Raw genomic sequence first — 21,323 nt, forward strand, 5'->3', positions numbered from 1 at the left:
TATTTAAATACATAGAATACAGTGTAGAAATCAGCCAGTGGTCCTTCAAAACTGGATATGAGGTCCTGTTGTTCCCTCACACCGTGTCACTGTGGCCTGTGAAGTTATCAAGTTGGCCGCCAGTGTCTGCAGCAACACCCCCACGTACTGTAAGAGTCCTGCACATTTATTACACTTTGGCCATTTAAGCCATTTTCACTCTGAAATACACTGACTAAGTTGTTCTCTATGATGTTGCGCACTTCGGGGAGCTGAATTGAATCTGGCACTATTGATAGATGAAGCAAAGTGAGACACAAAACTGAGGGGAGGTTGGAAGGGAATCCAATTTCAGAGGACACGGGACATTAGCTGTCACTGTCCCTCTGCATTTTATATATTTGGCCTCGAAGACAGCAGCAGCTGGAACGTGCATCCTCTGAGGCAGCGCCTCAGAGTGGAGCCTCTATTTCAACTTCATAATGTCCTGATGGAGGGAGAGGGAGGGAGGGAGGCGAACAGAAAATAGGGATAGAGAGAGGAAACCAGTTGTAAAAGTGAGTAATAAGACAAAGAGATGTTGTGCACCGGGCTGTGACAGGAGGTTATGACTGTGTTTGTGGAGCGGTGGAAAAGCACAGAGACTGCAGCGAGGCCATGTATCTGTCAGCCTGTCTGTTTATCTAGCAGCTTCATGTTTGATTGATATGATTTAAAGCTACATTTATGGACAGAGGCAGATGCATATATACAGTATTATATGACTAAAATGTGTTTTTTTATTAAGCTATTAGCAATAATTAAATTTGGCTTTGCATTGCTGGCTAAATTAAAACGTTGCAAGCTTATGCAGTACTTATAATGCCATTAATGCAAATATAAATGAAGGGGAAAAAGGGGATTGAAATTTCACCTCACATCTCAGTAGCTGCCAAGCACAGCATTAAATTGAGTCCAAAAAAGGTGAACAGAAACTTAGCAGATGGAGAAGGCTCATTAAGGTGATGGTGCTTAGAAAAACCCATGAATTACATTAGTACAGAACTACAGATGTAACTGCTGTGCAAGGTCCTGTGTTTTTTTGTATGGTAGTTATCTGGTTTTAAAGAGGCTGTACAAGGCACGTGAGATCTGCCAGTTTATCCTTGAAAGAAGTGAATTTGCTCTATTTTTTCTATTATACAGTACATGTTTGTTTGGGTCTGCAGGAAGTAATACTCTGCTTGAAGGAGAACTAGTTTGCCTTCACTTGTCTCATCATTAACTCTCCTGTCATTTCAGACCCGGCCATGCAATCTGTTCATTCCCCTCACCTGCAGCCCATTCGCTTGTTAGTCTCTCATTATACAGTATAGGCCTATACTTGTCCATTTTCAGTTGATCCCTGCCAGATTGTCTTGTGTGTGTTCAGCACTTCAGCATCTCTGTTCTGACCCTGCTCGTCGCTATTTTGGATTCCTGCTTGCCTGATATGATTGATCTCCTGGTTTTGACTGAGTGATTTTTGCCTGCCTTCTTGTCGTTGAACTTGTGTTGAACTTTACATGAGAGCACAAATACATGTGCTATGGAAGAGCTTTCTAAAGTAAGAAAAATATTCTTATCTGTGGTCTCTGTCCAGGAGCAGGTGGTTTCTTGATAAGAGAGTCAACTATTGTTGCATTGAGGTTTTGTTGAATAGAGATTAGAGGCTACAGTGAGTCACTATCAGAAATATACTGGCCCAAGCTGCTTAAAATACTAAACTGGAAAAAAAAAAGATGTGGCAGAGTTAACACATGTTTTTACTGTACTTACTTAGCAAATAGCTCCTCTGACACCAATGGTAGGTACTGTAGATGGAGGTGAAGTTATGCGTTACAGAGTCAGTCAGGATGTGGGGATTGAAACACCATGTTAGGGAGATTTGAGAGAGAGAAAGATGTTATTAGTTGCACGGTGGAAAATGCAAATTCTTACCCTAACACCATGCTAAAGAAGATCGCAGGTGCAACTGTTGTATTGTTCACAAATCTCAGGGAAATCCCTTTATATCAAGTTAGTGAGAGAAACAGCAGGAGATAAAATTGAAGCAGCTCTGTTGTAGGAATAAAGAAAGCAAGGTGCTACGCTGTTGGAAGTACTGGAAAGGGAATGAAATATATATAATAAATATATATTCTTTACTGTAGAAAACATAATTTGGCACCAAAACGCTGCAGATGACTATTTGATAATAGGGAATTTACTGCTGTAAAATGATCACAGTGACACTCTTTTGTCATTATGGCAAATCATATGAGCTATAGCACATTATAAAATAATATTTCAGCTCAGTATGTGTCAGCATTTCCAGTGAAATGAATTAAGGGAGGAGTAGGACATCACTGCAGTAGAGGATACTGAACACTAGTGAATTAAAAAAAAAAAAAAACATAAGGGGGAGGTGCGTGTTTTCAAAGTGAGGGACGAAGTGCCACTGCAGTGGATAGAGAGTTTTCAGATGCTGCTTACATCGACCTAAGCGTATAGGTGACAGCCCCTCGAGGAGAGTGTAGTGTGTTGGGCTGTGACCAAACACTGAGGCTGAGGACCGGATGAAGAGCGGCGAGCTGCTGCTTCGACGTGGAAACTTCTCACTGCAGCATTTAATCACAGCGGTTGTCATATTTTTTTGATGATTCTGCTTTTTAAATGTAAATAGCTTCGACATAAGAGCCTCAGTGGAGTAATGGTCATTGCTGAGGTTAAAGAACATGATGATATGGTTTAACTCTCAGACACATGAAGCCCCGCTACACAGTAGTGGTTAGTGATGCGGGCTGGAGACCAGTGTGAACGTGACAAATTGATCCTGCTTTGAATTCCCTCTAAACCATCAGCATCTCGGGCTCGGAGGAAATAGGCCTGTCACACTCGCCTGATAGATTAAAATAGTCTATATATACATATATGTATTTACTGAGATACACTTGCCTTCCATTTGATAGCTGTCAGACAGGAAGGCGGCCGGTGTGTGTGTGTGTGTGTGTGTGTGCATGTGTGAGAGAGAGAGAGTCTGCAGGAGGCACGGTTTACATGCAGGAAGTTAACACAGCATTTTGATTTACTGCTCTATATCTCTCACAGACAAGTATACACACACACACACACACATATACATAGGCCTATAAATGTATTTACTGAGATACAGTTGCCTTCCATTTGTTAGCTGTCTGACAGGCAGGCGGCCGGCATATGTGTGTGTGTGTGTGTGTGTGTGTGTGTGTGTGTGAGAGAGAGAGAGTGAGAGAGAGGAGTGCATGGGGTCAGAAGTTGATTAACTGCAGAGTTATCAGAGGAGTCCCAAATTAATGACGGGCCTCAGCTGTGGCTCTGGCCTGAGGCTCAGAGGTTGCCGCGGCAATTTGAGGGAGTTGCTACGATGATAGGCGATAGGAAGGGATCTGGCTGCGCTCAGAGACTCATAGTTTAGATTCTGTAACTCTCTGTGCTTTTTTGAGCACTTTGTCAAGTTTGTCTAGAAACGTGGAAAAACTCAAATGTGTGTAGAGTGAAATTCGTTGCCAGGAGCAGTGTGTAAAGAGAAAAAATTCAGACAGTTTCAGACAACTTCTTCCACTCTAGCTGATGATGTCACCCACTCTAGCCTGAACATTCTACGCAATACACACCCATTATAATCTCAACATTTCTCCAAATATGGTCATTGTCAGTGAACAATGATTGATCAATAAGAATGGAACACACACATTGTGACATCATTAGGCAGTAGATTACAGAGAAGAGAACATAATATCTCATGACACACACATTGCTGAGACACAACCAGACGGTTTGTTCAGAGCATTAGACATTACGTTTTTGAACTTCCTTAAAATGGCAAGTACTAATTCTGAAGTGAAGCGAGAGCTAACAATCCACCAACTGAGGGAGAAGCTCAAGGACCAAATGAAGATGTCGAGGGATCTCCATCGTGAAATCACCACCCTGAATATCCTGTTGGCTCACAAGAGCGCCACCTGCGACACAGAACGTAATTGGGCACTCCAACTCTATGAAGAGTTGAAGCAGGCCAAAACGCAGTTGGCTAAACAGCAATCAAAATCAAGATCAAGATCAAGATTGCTTTCATTGTCATTGTACAATAAGAAATCCCTGAAACAAATGAAAGAAATGTGCATCAACCGGGAGAAAGAGACTAGGAAAGAACTGGAGAAACTGAGAGCTTCATACCAAGACACCCAGAGGTTTGAAGATGAAGTCCACACTACCAGACAGCAAGCTGAGAACCTCCGGCATGAGCTGGAGAAAAAAAAGGAGGCTCATACTGTAATGGTGTCAAAATGTCAGCTCCTGGAGAAAAACCTGAGGGCTGAGATCGAGATGCTCCAACACAGGATGACCCAACAGATCAGGTTAGCTCAACAAAAAGCATCGGAGCAGGAGCTGGTTCTAAACAGAGAGCTGCAGCAGCTGAAAACCCAGCTCAATGTTGAGCTCTTACTAAACTGTGAACTGACATCGCAGCTTGAAGAGGAGAAAGAGAAGAACATGACTCTCCAAGAGGCTTCATACCAAGACACCCAGAAGTATGAAGCTGAAGTCCTCAGGGCCAGACAGCAGGCTGAGCACCTGCAGCATGAGCCGGAGACAGAAACGAAGGCTCATGCTGCCTTCAGGGTGACGGAAGATATGCACCTGGAGAAAAGCCTGAGGGCTGAGATCATCGCAATCCAACAAAAGATGACCCAAGAGATCAGCTTACTTCAGCAAAAAACATCAGAGCAGGAGCTGATTCTGAAGAAAGAATCAGAGGGGCTTAAATCTCAGCTCCACACTCAGCTGTCGCTCAACTCTGAGCTCACCACAGAGCTTGAGGCAGAGAGACGGAAGAATATTGCTCTCCAAGAAGAACTGAGAGCTTACCAAAACACCCAGAAGTATGAGGCTGATGTCCACACCACCAGGCAGCAGGCTGAGCACCTGCAGCGTGAGCTGGAGAGAGGAACGCCAAGCTTTACTGATTAACCTCAACCAGCCTCCAATGTGACTCCTTACCAAAACACCAATGTGCTCCCTTACATAGACAAACCAGGTCACTGTGTACAGAGTCCACTGTTCACCCACATACAAAGAAATAAATTCAGAATCTGAAAATTAACACTAGAAAATTTCCTTGCATAAATTTTGTGTGTGTGTCCATTTGCATGGCTGTAAATGTAGCTGTGTGTGTATGTGAGAGAGTCTGCAGGAAGCATGGTTGACATACAGGAGGTTAACACAGCACTTTGATTTACTGCTCTCTATATCTCACAGATAAGTACACACACACACACGCACACACACACACATACACACACACAGACCTGACAGGTTGCTCATGCATTTATAGATGAAAGAAAGGTTTTGGGGATCCAGCTGGCCCGAAGACAACATTATCGCCTGTAGGTGCGACGTATAGATGACTGAAGGCGAGGTGTTAGAAAACATCAAAAGGATGCAGAAGAAACACTAAATATGTGGGGAGCAATACAAAACAAAAATGGGGAGATTCAATGATTTTCAGTGGAGTTATAGGGAAGTGGAGACTGGGCTGAAAGGAAGGAAGAAAGATGAAAAACAAGAATGGCAAATTGTGTGAGTGACTCTGCATGTTATTCTCCCAAATAGATACAACACATTATACAGATTTTTTTTCCTTTTCTTTTCAAGAGAGGAATAACCCACTCAGCAAAATCAGTCATTCCCTGCTTGTGGGAAAATCTGCAGACTCTTGGCCCTGTGGGGAAATCAAGCATAATGAGTATGTCAAAGAGAAAAAACTGGTGGAGTTTGCCTCTGTTTACATTGGTTTCTCCAAAGTAGGGCGACCCACCTGGAACGTGGTATAAATCAAACATGGCTGCCGTGTGAAGAAAGTAAATTAAGCTGCGAATTATTCGTACAAATATTCACCTTGTTCACAGGGAAGACGCTTTAATGCTTTGCATGCTAAATAAATATCAGACAGTGTAGGAGATGACAGGTAAATGTAGAGAAGGTTGTGTGGTACATGAAAATAGAGAGAGAATGAAAGACAGAATAAAAAGTTAATGAATGACAGACGACAACACAAAACATCACGAGGGCAGCAAAGACAAGGAAAAATCGATATCTAATTTTTCAGGCAAACATCCTCACAAACGGCGTTGAACCTGGAAAAAAGGTGATTTGTTTTGCTGCTTCGCTCCACATTGGAGGGTAAAAACCATTTTGCCCTGTGCCATCTTGCTCTTCTCAGAGATGAAAACAGTGTGATGGATTAATTTCTAGTTTGCTTGATGTCTCACTGGGTGTTCTGCTACGGCCTCCGCTGTTAGTTGATTAAAATCTGCTGGTGATAAGTGGCAATCAGCTGACAATAATGAAATCAGCCAGACTGTGTCCATTAAAAAGAAAGAAAAAAAAAACATGCACCTATCTGCCGCAACATTAAAACCTGTAACAATACATTTACATTACATTAGCATCATTTGGCAGACACACACAAGTGAGGGACAAGACTAAAGCTTGTAATGTTGTGGTTGTACATTAAGCAGCACCTGGCAGGTGAATATACAGCAAATAAATACATAGGATAAACAGGGTGCAGTGGATTTATGAGGTCTTTTGAACCTAACCCAGTTTTGATGCGACTGAGAATCAACAAAATGGTCAAAGTTATGTCGACAAAACCAGAACAATGAGCTTAAAAGTGCTTCACAGAGTGAGTCAGATGATTTTGTACATTTATGCAGGTTAATCGCTGTGAATGACCCCTTTTACATTTGATCCATTATTGATGTAAAAACTCTTGCACATCCTCATGTTGAGCTAAAAACACAGGTTTTATAATGTATAGTTGAACAAGTGAAACAGTGCACTCAGCTGCCTGACCACAGCTTAAAATGTTAAAAACACACTTTCAATAAAATCCAACTTATAAACAAATCGTCATCCCGAAGGACTTACTTTGGAAGGTCAGCTGAAATGTGTGTGTGTGTGTGTGTGTGTGTGTGTGTGTGTGTGTGTGTGTGTGTGTGTGTGTGTGTGTGTGTGTGTGTGTGTGTGTGTTTGCCACTTTTAGCTACTTTAAATGATCAAATGCAAATGTAAATCTTTCCCCGGCGAGTGAAAAAGAACAGAGCAACAGAGATGATCTCAGTCCAATATTAATTTGTTTTGGTTTGTGTCTGAGGTCACTGATTCTGACCTCTAAAGCCAACATGTTTGTACCTGCCTGTCAAACCAACACACACACACACACACACACACACACACACACACACACACACACACACATACACACACACACACACACACACACACACACACACACACACACACACACACACAAACTTGGCACTTATTCAAACACTTAGAGATTCATATGGCATATTGAATATATTAACCCAAAATTCCCATATGTTTACCCATATGGCCACACAAACATGTATATTCCACCTGCCTCTGTCCTCTCTCTCTCTCTCTCTCACACACACACACACACACAAGATGAAAACATCTCTCTTCTTACCAACATATGCCGACATATTCAGGGTTTATCTCTCATGCAGCCTCCTGTAAACTGACTGCTGCCATCTCGTAAAAGTACTAAACATGCAGTCCATGCACGTCCTTTTCACCCACCGCTTGAATGATCATTTCTGAGTCACATAACATATTATCCAGACAAACTGACAAACTCTGGTCTCTCAGCTACAAAAATCACAGCAGCAAGTTTATGTGAGGCTACATTTCATATGTCATCTCTCAGGGTTTCTCCCCTGCTGCTCTCCCATCCACCACTATCACAACACTGCATTTAACAGCTGATCCCAAATGCAGCACAAACACTGCAGGTAGTGATCAAGTGGAGATTTATTGCCTTGTTTTGGTGAATGGGGGGAAATTAGGGTTTCGGGGCAGGGCAGGGAATGAAGGCCAGGGTTGGATGAGGCAGGGGAATGAGCATGGGGACAGACTGATGAGGCAGGGGGTCGAGGGAACCGGGAGCTGCTGGTTTCGTGGAGGTGAATTGTGTGGTGATCAGTGAGGCGGGAGCGCAAGAAAATACGGGTTAACTCGGAGAAAATACACACGGTTAACGGAGACCAAAAACAATTCTACGTGGTGGCGGCGGCGTGGTACCGCGACTGAAGCGGTGATCTGGCAGAGAGTGGGTGAAGCACCAGAGTGGATGCACTGCAGGGCTGATGTGTTGATGAATGGCAGGTGTGTAGACAGATTGGCAATCATGCAGCCAAGAGGGAGCGGGGAGCGACATGGTCAACAACAACAACAACAACAACAACAACAAAACACACACACACAGATGTAAAGGAGAAAAGAGGATTTGCAGGGGAAAGGGAGGGAACACCAGAAACACAAGGCCAAGACCATGTCACAAACTCTACCATTATTCACTTACTCCACCTTCCCATTTCTTTCATTAGCTCCCCAGTATATTTTACATACTGGTCCACTAGCTACTCTGCTACCCTGTTTGCCAGCCCAGCTCCGGCTTTCCATACTGTTTCTGCTGATGCCCTTCTGTTTTTGACCCCCTGCATGGCCTCTAATCCTTTACCTCTGCTTCCATGTGCTACCTTTATTAGTTTTCTCTAACAGTCATGAAACCCATGGTAGTGTAACTATTCTCATTCAGCTGTGGTAGAGAAATGCAGCCTTCCTTTCCCCTTCCAACTGATTGTTCCTCCCATTAACCTGTTGTATCCAAAGACATTGCACACTGGTAATGCAAAATAATATGGGAACCAGAAAATGCAATTGGAGAGCCAGAGGATTATATTAAAAATTGTGGATATTAAAGGGATAGTTCACCCTAGAATGATATTTCGCTCATTATCTACTCACCCTCATGTTGACTAAGGGCTGGAAGAAGTCTCAGAGTCCTCCGTCCCTTCTCTGAGTTACAGGGGGTCTTAGCGTAGCAGTGCATTTCAAGGCAACGGTTGTAAAGGGACACCAGAGCTCTTCGTAAAAAAACACACACAAAAAAACATCCAAATACCTCCATGATGCTCGTATGTAATGTCCGTCTTGTGCTGAAGCCCCAAATTGCGTAATTGTCCCGAAAAAAATTAAATAAGTCCACATTCCAAGCATGTTTGTAGCATTAGCTCTGTGTCTGTTGTCCGGTCTTCCGCTGCCAGCGCGCATGCGCAACCAGACTGAGACTCGAGTCGGTCTCAGTGCGAACCTTGCGCATGCGCGCTGGCAGCGGACGACCGGACAACAGACACAGAGCTAATACAAACATGCTTGGAATGTGGACTTATTTAATTTTTTTCGGGACAATTACGCAATTTGGGGCTTCAGCACAAGACGGACATTACATACGAGCATCATGGAGGTATTTGGATGTTTTTTTGTGTGTGTTTTTTTACGAAGAGCTCTGGTGTCCCTTTACAACCGTTGCCTTGAAATGCACTGCTACGCTAAGACCCCCTGTAACTCAGAGAAGGGACGGAGGACTCTGAAACTTCTTCCAGCCCTTAGTCAACATGAGGGTGAGTAGATAATGAGCGAAATATCATTCTAGGGTGAACTATCCCTTTAAGTTTCAGTTCAGTTTAACAGCTAACAATACAACTCTTAAAACTAAGGGCCACACAACCTCTAGTTTCTTGTTTAAAGGGTTGCTAGGTGTCAGGAGCAATGTGTTAATAAAGAGGCAGCTCAAACACTTTCTGCAGGTGTGGCCATCACATTTTGGTTCAACCTTTGTGGTCAAAGGCGTCCTTTTGAAGGATGTGGCCCCTGAATTGAGATGCAATTTATAACAGTTTGAATCTTTCACCACATCATCAATCTGGATTCAAGGCAGGTCACTCTGCTGAGGCTGTCTCCTTGCAACACTCCACAAAGTTTGATCAGACTGTCTCTCTCTTCTCTCTTGGATGAAAGAGTTAAAAGTATTCTAGTAGAGTGCGTTGGATAAACAAAGATAAAGATGTCATATTTGCTTTGAGTCCCAATAATCTGAAAAGCGCCGGGAGAGTGATTTCCAAATCGCACAGTGAACATATTTGGGTTTTTAGGATCATATCATCATCAACATTATGTTTACAGAGATGATCCTGCTCATCTCACACAAACATGCACAGAGTCAATCAGAGCCGCTAGCTGTGAAATTAGTTGATCCCACTGTGACTGAAGCGGAGAGCAGCCGAGGCAGAGAGCGGCTAACCTTTTTCATTTCCTCTGACACAAGTCACGTGGTAAACACAAGCTCTGCCAGCTGCAGGATCACCTCCATGAGTGAGCAAGAGAGAGAGTAAGAGAGATGTTGTGTGGGTGAGTCAGACCTGGGGTTACACCGTATGTCTAGATGAATGTGTGTGTAAGTCCAATTCCTATACTGTATGCATGACTAATATTGCTAAGGCAGCGCTACATTCCCTAAGTGGCCAAGAGGCAGAGTTATCTCATCACCTGGATGGAGTTACATTCAGTCCAGAAGTCTTTCATCTGGGGTGTGGGACACTTCGGAGCTCCATTACTTAGAGGAGTGCAGCACTTCACTTCACATCCTGTGAATATAATGAATGTCATAAACCCACTGCCTCGAAATTTTTCAAGCGCTCTGCTAAGCATTTGCCCACTGCAGATGAGGCTACGAAATGATGTCAACAATCAGAAAAGAGCAGCCTCACAAAGTTCTACAAGAAAATTAAATGAGAAGATTATTATTGTCAGACAGGGCAAAAACATTTCTGATGACAAAAGGACTTAAGAAACTATGCTTATCTTTGATTTTACATTGACATTGATTTTAACTCATGTTACACCTCTATCTATCCATCCAGGATTTTTGCCACTTATCTCTTAGGGCTCTAAATTGCCTGCCACCATCATCCACTTTGGTGTTCAGTGTAAATCTTGAGACGTAGGACTCTGAGCTGCAACACCATTACTGTCTACAAACTGTGATGGAATGACTGTATGAGGTTTGTCAGAAAGAAAAAGAAAGAAATTTTGACAAAAACTAAAATCGTTGTTGTGAAATTCTCAAGAACATTCAGCTCCCTGGTTGTTCATACTTCCTATTGTGATTGTGAGGACCGGCTGGCAACCATTACTTAAATATCAAGAGATGTCACTAATTCAAATTGCCATTATTGCTCATTTGTAGCTAAAGCATTATTCTGTTGTTTGACTGCTTTGGTGTCCCAGCTGCCAGTCCTGAACAAATTCAACAAGCAGGTGCTTAAAGACTCTGTCTCCTGTCTGAAATTGGTGACATAATAAACTTGATGTCATTAGGCAAATAGCAGGTCTGTTTTCCAGTTGTCTGTCAGGGGTCTGTGGCTGAGCTGTCAAGATTTTAGACAAATGGCTGTGAAAATGCTGAGAGAATTTTTTTTTTTTTTTTAAAGTTGAGCTGCAAATCCCTGCATCCATAAACAGCCAGGGGTTGATAGATGGACCCATTTGTTCCTTCAGAAAAACAGAAAGGAGGAGGGGAGGAGGGATGGAGGAAAAAGCGAGCAAAAGAGAGGAAACTCAGACGAGATAATGAGACGGAGGAAGCAAGAACGGGTGACGAAGGAGATGCAAAAATGAAGATGAAAGGGATGGAATACGATCACAATAGTGAGATGCAGAAAAAAAAGAAAGGACGTCAATGAAAGAAAGAATTGTGGGCGAGGAGTGAAGTGGTGTAATATTAAGAGTAGGCTACGGGGGTGTTTACTATTATCATAACAAAACTTACCGACCATTAAGTAAACGACTGCATCAATGAGTTAAGAAAATAATATTAACAGACACTACGTTTAGACAAATACATCATGAATATCACAATGAACTGCTCAGATCCATTTCTGTTCTGATTCAGTGAGACTGTTCTATTTGTGTAGCCTAGAGAACCCAAACTTTAACAGACCTGCATCACTCAATGAAGAAAATATTAGGCTAATATCTTTTGTATAGTTTTATATATGAAGAAACACACAACTCCTTTGCTGCTGTTTTACTGTAACTAACAGCACCAACATGAAAATGAATTCCAACTGTGAGAAAGCATGATTACTGGTGGTTGAAGGCTTAATACGCACATGTGTGTAGGCTACAATCAGTCGCATGGTTGCACCAATCACGTCAGAAAACCCAGCGATCAGTGTTTGGGAAATTATAATTAGGTGCCGTGAACACAGCTTTATAACCGTCTGTAGGCCTATGATGACATGGTTTGGCTGATGTGGGGTTGTGAAACACCGGCCTGATCTTTGATCTCCTGCTGACAGGTCCCAGTGGTCAAAAACTACACTGTGGGGAAAACTTGCACCTGAACAGGTATCACACCGGAGCAGCTCGTCTCCCTCCTCTGTGGGAGCTCCGATGTCCGACAGAGAAAGAGACCGAGCAGCCGTTCATCACTGTCCTGCAGGAGATCTTCTACCTGGAGGAGGTTTCTGTTTGTGATGAGTAGCTATATACTTCAGCTTGAGCGGCCGTTTTCCGCTTGGTCCTAGTGCTTGACCCGTCTCCGTTTAATGTAGCGTAACATTGTTTTTGTACGATAAAAACGGCAGGGGACGAAAACAGCCTTTTGAAAAAGTTTTTCTTGCTTAAGTGACTGAGGTGAAGGGAGACAGACAGAAGAAGAAGAGTGATGAAGACGGGGTGAGGTGAGGAATTTTTTTTATTCCAAGAGAAACTTTAAAAAAAAGATTAAATCACCTTTTACTTGTGTGCAGCTTTGTAATTCAACTTCCTCCTTGTGTGTGTGTGTGTTTTGAGTTGTACACCTAGTTGAATTTAACGCAATATCCCTCTATTGTTAAGCTCTGTTCTAGTTTTGCCGTCACTATCTCTTTATCTGCCACTTGGTGCTTTGCAGGAGGCTGAAAATGAAAAGATGCCCAAACCACTTTGAGAAGACAAGTTGGGAATAAGAGCAACGGTGGGTTGTGGGTTTGTCTCTGTGAGCTTTCATATCGCTCACAGTGTAAATGAAGGTCAGCGTACAATCTGTATTTTAGTGTAGCCTGAAGCTAGAACAACAAAGTTATCAATACAGACAAGGGTGATTTAACATTTGCTTTGGTGGTGATTTTTGAACAGTTTTTCTCTGACATGTCTCAACCTGAGGCCGGCTGCATTTATTTTCTCTGGTGCAAAATATCAGCTAACATAGCATTAAAAGTAAATCCAAAATGTGTGTTTGGTCTCTAGTCTACATTGGTATTTTTAGCCTGTGTTATATAAGAAAACCTTATCCCACCTTTAACGCCAGCCAAAAAAAATGTAAAAGGTTATTAAAAGTAGATTTACTCTTTAAAATGGCCTTCACGATTCTTCTTGTAAGGTCAAGGAAAAACACATAAATAAACAATGTTATTACCACAGGGATGCAACGGCTCTCACTGTGCAGGCATATTGAGCCCGTTGGGTATAGAGTCTCGTGGTCTAATCACAGACGCCAAGATTTGGTCTGCTTCCTGTGTGATTCACACAGCACATTTTCACATTCAGTCACTGAGTCTGCCTTGATAGCTTTGGCCAGTTTAAATTTGAAAAAGGACACACTTTGAATGAAGAGTACATGTTCATGTTTTCAGATTAAGTCTGCAGTTCAGAAGTTCACAACTAGAAATGGAAATCACAGGTGGCAAAACTTTGTTCTGTTTTTTTGTTTTGTTATTTTATTGCAGTCTGTTTTCCAGTGAGGTCTAATTTGCTCCTGAATTGTTTATGAAACATGAAACACTTTCTTTCTTTGACGTCTGATTTTGCTCTAACCAAAACAATGCAGGGGATCTGGTGTTACTGGAGCACAGGTTCAAACTCATTAGCTCTAAATCACTAAGGAAGCTGTGCAGGTTGACATATTCAGTAGGTAGGGGAGTTCCCTCTACAATGTGCGATGAAGGTTTCCAAAGATGCTTTTCATTCATGATTCCTGCAAGTCAGTCACAATATACAGTACTGTAATGCCTCCTCTTCTGTTGCTTAATTAATATTGAAATGACAAATTTAAATACACTCCCATTAGTGATGTTTTAATTACATCCCTTAACACTGCTTCTGCAACAGTTCCACATTTTTCTGTTTCCACCGCAGAATGAAAATAAAGCCCAAGGGCCACACTGTCTCCGGCTCTCCAAAGGAGACGGGGGCCGTGTAAATCTACGATAAATAACTTATTTTTCTTGCTTTTGCAACATACTGGACATGAGTGGGATTCAGTCCAGAGTCAACATCATCAGTTTTTCAGCTACATGTGATGAGCCCTCAGGTCCATACTATACATACTATATTATTAACTTACACTACACTTCCTAATGATATTAATAATGGAACAAAATACGTTTTTTAATGTGTTTTAAATAAATGTTTTATATCCAGCTTATTAGGAATGTCCAGGATGTTTGTACTGTAGAGTTTATCAGCTACTACTGTCAAAGCCCAACACATATGTACTGTACACACACACAATCACAAAAATGCAAACAATCTGTTTAGCTTTGTCTGTACAATACATGACTCTTGATCTTAGGAGAATCCAATTTCCATGTTTACAGAGATCACACCCCAGCAGCAGCATCCAATAGTTTTTCTTTTCTTTTCTTTCTTTTTAATACAAAGGTGGCCAGTGCAGGAATTTCTAAAAATCAATTTCTGCTTCCATTTGCAGATAAATAAAACATTGAATTAAATCATTAACATAATCCTAATGGCTTTGCTTTCTGGAAATGGGTTTTACAAATGTAATCAAATCACCACTTGTGATTTATTTGTTTTTCTACAGCTAAATTAGGTGATTTGTAGCACGTCCAGCTGTGCGTTTGCATGCAAAGTGCTCAGTATTTGCACAGCAGTTCCATGTTGAACAGTGAACCCTTAACCCCAAGTCTGTTCGTGAAAATTAAGCTTTGCGCAAATTCATGCAGGACAGAAGTCTCAAGCTCCAGCTGTAGTCAGCTGACAGCCAGCCCATTAGTCTCTATCCAATCACATTCATTCTCCCACCATAGGCGGCCTATAAATCTAGGCTGTCACACTGATCTCCCCCTCTACACCGCTGCACACAGCTTGCCTTGCTCCTAAAAGCTTGCCTCCTCCACCCCGGCCTCCACCTTCTCAGTGTCTCAGAGTTTTAAATGGCTCCATATCTTCTCAGTGCTCTCATTCCACTCCAGGGGTATTCATTGTCTCTCTGGAACGACATAGCAAGCACTTGTCAATCCAGGGAGCTTCAGCGCCAAGCCTAACTGTATCCCATTTGTTGCAATAAATGGTTTTAATCAATGACGAGAGTGTTCCTGAATGAAATAACTTAAAACTGCATTATCAATTCATAGTTTCAGTTGTTTCAGTTCAATGTGTGCACTGTTAGCACAATGGTTGTGCACTGCAGAGCTCAGTGCATTTCAAAGTAAGGAGATGAGACCCAAATATAATTCTGTGATGTTGGCACACATGATAATAAGAACAAGGATATGAATGTGGAGCTATTTTATAAATCATAAACTTACATAATTTCATTTCCCTCTAACTTGAAACACTTTTCTAATGGCGACACATTCAGCCATCCTTTCCTTAGTGCTGTTTGTGTTTTGCTTTCTCTGCATGTTCTTTAATTCAATTTTTAATTTATATGTCATTGACCTGGTTTCTACTCGTTTGCAGATGGAAATGATGAGACCTCGGAGCGATTTTGCTGCTCTATCACCTTGTTCATTACAGCATAATAATGACAAGATGTCTCTGTACCCTTACCACACGAACAGACATACAGTATATGGAAGTAGATGGATGTGTGTATTTTCTACAGCATATGTCAGATTCAATTGGATTCTGTGGGACATGTAGACAGGTTGCAGGAGGTTTAAACTCTGAAAGTCAGCACTTAAACTCTCATGGTGGCATGTGGTGGTGGAAAGAGCAGCAGCCACTGACACCACAAATCTCATCACAGTTCAGCAGACCTTCATCTGTAACATTGCAGTTGATTACTAAGACCCATCATTTACTCACAGCGCCTGCCAAAAGTCTGAGGAAGCATTTATTCCATTATATCAAATATAAATACATCTCCCCAGCCGTGGTTATTTCATTAAGTGGATTATTATTAATCCAATTCTGTGTTTATAAATATTAAAAAACCAAAATGTGTCAATGTTTATGCCTAAAATGTTCCATGAAAGCAGAATAAAATGTGTTATTCCAAACATAAAACTAAAGAAACAATGGAAAAATCTGGAGCAGGCCTCATTTAGCACTTCTGTAAAACCCTGTTACTGCCAGGTGACCACTGCTGAATCAGAGACTCTAAAATATCCATGTGTTGATTGAATGAAAAAGTTGTGCATCGTCGGCATATTGGTGGAGATAAAAAAGGACACATGCCCAGTAATCCATAATCTCTTGTTAACATTACCCACCTCAGTAGACGTCACTTCACGGACTGCCCTCTCACCGGCTCTGTTAAAATCAAATGCACATGGCCAGGGGGGAGGGAGGAGGGTTAGCAGTGAAAATATGTAACTGTAGGGGAAAAAAGTGATCGGAAATTTGGTCACAACTGACATCACACAGATGCTTTACATAAAATTCATTTTGAAGCAATGACAAATTAGCGAGCAAGCAATATATTTTCAAGTATATAAATAATCAATGTTGTTGTCCTCTCCTGTCGACACTTTGAAAGCATAGTTTCAGGCAAATCTTGTCCTGGCAAAGTTTCTGTAGTTTCTTGCCAGAGAAGTTTGGCTGTGCACAAAGGAAACCAGCAGCTATGAGTTATGTAATGGATGGGTCACAGGAATGTCAATCAGTCACCATAGAAAAATCACATTATGCTAATTACCCATATGCTAATTAACTTTATGCTAATCCTCTTAAAGCAGACTGGCTTAACCTAGACCCTAGCCTAGATCAAGTCAGAATGTATGAGATTTCCTGAGGTGGGCCTTTGGATACATGTGTGTGTGTTCGTGTTATGTTTCGAAGTCATGTGACTGTGTGTAAGTATGTCTGTGTGTAATTCTGCTGGGAGAAAATGCATTAAACCCGTGCCTGCACCAGTAAATCTGCAGTCCAATGCACTGGGCCAAGATCAGACCACTCCTAATCCTCAGATCTTATTTTCATGGCGATTTCAGGATTCACCAAGTGGGACATAGGCTGTGTGTGTGTGTGTGTGTGTGTGTGTGTGTGTGTGTGTGTGTGTGTGTGTGTGTATGAAAGAGAGAGAGAGAGAGAGAGCCAGAGGGAGAGAGAGAGAGAGGACATGCTCCATATACACTAATCTCACAACATTAAGAACAAGATGTATTTTTATTAACCTGCAGCTTCACAGACGACGTCACTCGATTCTGATCTTAATCCTGTACAACAGAACAAGACTGTGGGGAAACATCCATGATAGACACATTTTTCCCTGCACCTGGTTTTTCTACCAGAGGTGATATCCATCCAATTATGAATTTTTTGCAGCAACGTCCTTCCCATGCTGATTCAGTGATCTTCTTTATGGTTTGTATTTATGGTTGTTTTTGATTAATTAAAGCTGCAGCGTGATGTCCACTCAGTTTATTGGCTTCAACAAGCAGACACGAAGCCAGTAAAGCAGAAAAGCTGTAAAATATTAAGATGCCTTCACCTGGCACATCTTGTATATTAGTTTCTTAAAGGTAAATGCGATAAAATCTTGGAATAGTCGATGGAAAAGGTGACTCCTGGGGGTTCAGTGCTCACCTTTCTCTGCACGTTTCCCCCTGTGTATTAAAACTTTCAGGCAATAATGTTGAATTGGGGAAATGAATATTTCACAGCTTGTCTGTCTGCAATATATCAAGATTAACTTTTGCTCCCTGAGGCCTTGCAGGAATGACTGCTGTAAATGAAACAACAGCCAGAGTATCACAGGATAATATCAGAAATATATATTTTTGGGAACTGATAGATCTGATTAATCACTTCAATGGCATCATATACACGAATTGGTAAGGTCATATAAAAACAGTTGCATTAGGACAAAACAGGTGATTTATATAGAAATTCAACCTCCAAACGGTTTACATGAAATAATTAGACTGAGACCAACACCATTATTTGTACCAGACTGTAAACACGTTTATTTCTGCTGTAAAGTTGAGCATTTTAAAATGGGGGTCTATGAGGATTGACTCACTTTTGGATCCAGCCTCAAGTGGCCATTTCAGGAACTGCAGGTTTTAGTACTGCTGCATTGTCTATTTTTTCTTGCCTGCTGTTGCCAAATCCATGAAACTAATACTGTTAGTGTTGGCAACTCTGTGTGACATCAGTAGTTGTTGAGATATTTCATGCAAAACTGTATAGAGAAAAGAAAAAGTCAAGGTCATCAAACACATAAAGAGCCATGGATATATTTGTATCAAAGTTATTATGATAGGACATTTCTCAACAGGCCAAATGTGTCGGTCTGCTGGTGATGCTAGAGACAAAGTTTCAGCTACAGACAAACCAACACTCACATCCAGAGAGACACAGCTAGCATGGCTAAAAACAAGCTATTTATTACACACACACTATTGTTTTGAATGTTCCTAGACATGCTGTTATCATCTGCCCAGGAGGACTACGTCTGTTTGGGCTTTTTAGATGAGTTTGGACCAGGTTTTCGACTCTAATTTGTTCATTGTTATTTCCTGGGTCTCTGTCCTGTTTCCTTCCAGTTTGGTTGTTTGCCCTGCACTAATGTGATTCACCTACAGTATGCTCGATTACTTTGTTCCATTTTGTTCCAGTGAAGGTTCCTTGATTTAGTCATCTCTTTTTTTCTGCCTGTGAATTTTGTTTATCTTTTGCCTATTTATGGTTTTTGTTCTTTCTCTATTTTCATGCATGTTCTCACCATCCAGTAATTATTATTATTTTTTTTTTAAATCAATTCTTAAACAGCATCTACTGTGCTGTGTGTCCGGATTTGGATCATGCAGCCATCCTAACACATAACATCTAACAGCCTCATATTGTATTTCCCTGCTGTCATGTTAAATGCTTATGAATCCTTCTTTTCCCCTGCACTGCTCATTAGATGATCATCTTTGCCGACATCGGTGAAGTGTGACGGTTGATTTGGATTTCATGTCTAATAATACTGAAAGTCTTCTCCCTGAATCTGACCGACATATTCTCATTAGCACTAGTAAGCTCACACATGCAGTATGTGCAGTGCACGTATAGGTTAATATATGCAGACAGGAGAACACGCTGGCTCACAACGACACACTTCATTTAGCAGAATTACAGCTCTTTATTTATTTTTCAGCTGTCACGCTTAATAACCACTCAAAATGTCCTGGCTGTACCGAATGAGATGATGACATTGAAACGGTGGAAATTGCTGTTCATATTTTACATTAGTCATACTGAGCAGAGATTTTGACAGACTTTTTTCCCCCTGTTTTTGCCACCATTCGGAAGCAGAATCTTTCATCATAAAGTTCAATAAGTGTTCAAAAGTTGGCACATTATTGGATTACTTGCCTGGAAGTGTATTCTTATGCAAATTACTGTAAGATACATTAATCCTTGAAAGTAGAGTGGCGAACATCAAGCTTTGTGAAATCTCTCCTTGAAGTTTTTAGGGTTCCCTTAAAGCGGAAAGTTTTTGTCAATAAACCACATTATGCAGTGAATAAGATAAATGTCAGCTATGTGGACATGGGGAAAGTGGATAACACTCTTCTGTCAACTGACGACCATGAGAAACCCACTTTATTTGATAAGGAGGAAGCGATATCACCGGTTGTGCACATATCACTCACACAAACAGACCTGAGAAAACAAACCGATTTACTTTATTTTCCTATCCATGGCGTATGGAAACCTGTGGCTGCTGTGTTTATGTGGCGAGGGATGGTTAACTGGTCTGATAGACCGTGAATAGATCATTCAGAGCTACAATGGAAAGATCAGGCTTTTATAATACAATGCTCAAAAACCTGATGCTCTGCCTCTACCTTAATAGTTCTGTATAAATGCCACATATACTGTGCAGTGCAGCCCACAATAGCTCCACTTATCATTGAGGTGACAGGCACATAATAACATGGCTCCATAGCTAATGGCTCCCACACACTTGGGGCTTAAAATGTATTTCTCTCTGACTATATAACTCCTGCCCTCCTCCTTCTAAAACGTGATGGGAATGATTCATGGGTAATGACTAGCGACAATGTAAGTGGACTTGTTGATATAACCCAAAGCTAAAACCTCAAAACCGTTTTTGGTTGAAAGTAAGACCTTTTCACACTTCTCACTGATTGTTTTTATTGTTTTTTAGCACAAAGATATATAATCCTCATAAAAGGGGATTATGCCGTTTAAGATTTAATTAGATTAGGATAAATACTTCATTAAAGACTTAGCTTGGGAAGCAGTTGCCAAAATGCCCAGGAAATGCTTCAGGCTATAATGCCTTTAGCGTTGCTCCAAAGTTAGTGTGAAAATTAATGAAACTGCTTTTCTCTACCTTCGTCAGGAGAAGGTGGACCAGACTATGAATATGAAAATGTCCCCTAAGGTTTCAGGAATGTCTAAAGGAGATAAGGAAATAATTCAATGATACAGAGGTTTCCACTAAAATGACATTTCAAGGTTTCCCCAATGTGTTTATCTGCCCATGCCACTCTAGGTTCAAGTTGCATCCCTGTTGATCCAGAATCAAGATATAAACCACTTGTCTGAAATTTGTCTTGTGTTTTCTGGCATCACATGACTTTGACCTTTGACCTTTGGCCACCAAACTCTAAGTAGTTGGGGAGATACTGCACCTACAGTACAGTAGCAAAACTATGTTTTGTGATGTCACGACACTGCCATGGTTTGTCCTTAGTTCCTGTTTTATTTTGAAGTTCCCATCTTGTCTTCCTGTGCTTTCCCTCATCCTGATTACCTGATGTGTCTCACCTGTGTTGAAAACACTACACGGCCGGCTTTGTCTGTCAACGGCATGGAGACGTACTGTAGTAAAAGACGGATGTTATGATTGGAGTGTACGATGTAACCTATATTAAGAATATTATTATTAATAATAATTTATTATTATTACTATTTTATATGATTATTTTTATTTATGTTTTTATTTATTTATTATTTATTGCTCAGTAATTTTTCTGACTAATTTGTCTATTTAATTTATCCCTTTTTAATTATTTATTTATTATGACATTTTATTTATTTACCTTTTCTGTATTCTATTAGTATTTTCATTATTATTTTTATTACTGCCATATGTTTAAAGTGTTCTGTGTTGTATGAATATAAAAAACAATAAAGATATGTTTAAAAAAAAAAAAAAAAAGACGGATGTTAGTCGTGGC

The 21,323-nt window shown here is 41.0% G+C and overlaps 1 protein-coding gene across 1 annotated transcript; it reads left to right on the top strand.

The window, feature by feature from the left end:
• Positions 1-3,808: 3,808 nt before the first annotated feature.
• Positions 3,809-4,989, top strand: LOC146973211 (uncharacterized). Its single transcript, XM_085799208.1, has one exon. The coding sequence runs from the start codon at positions 3,838-3,840 to the stop codon at positions 4,987-4,989; it is 1,152 nt and encodes a 383-aa protein (XP_085655334.1). The 5' UTR covers positions 3,809-3,837.
• The last annotated feature ends 16,334 nt before the right edge of the window (positions 4,990-21,323 follow it).

The sequence above is a fragment of the Trachurus japonicus genome, chromosome 15 (assembly GCF_045865225.1).
Source record: "Trachurus japonicus isolate A0001 chromosome 15, Traja_1.0".
In the NCBI taxonomy this organism is placed as follows: Eukaryota; Metazoa; Chordata; class Actinopteri; order Carangiformes; family Carangidae; genus Trachurus; species Trachurus japonicus.

What these genes read in the sequence shown, in the direction of transcription:
- LOC146973211 (XM_085799208.1), top strand. Translation starts at nt 3,838, where the DNA reads ATGGCAAGTACTAATTCTGAAGTGAAGCGAGAGCTAACAATCCACCAA.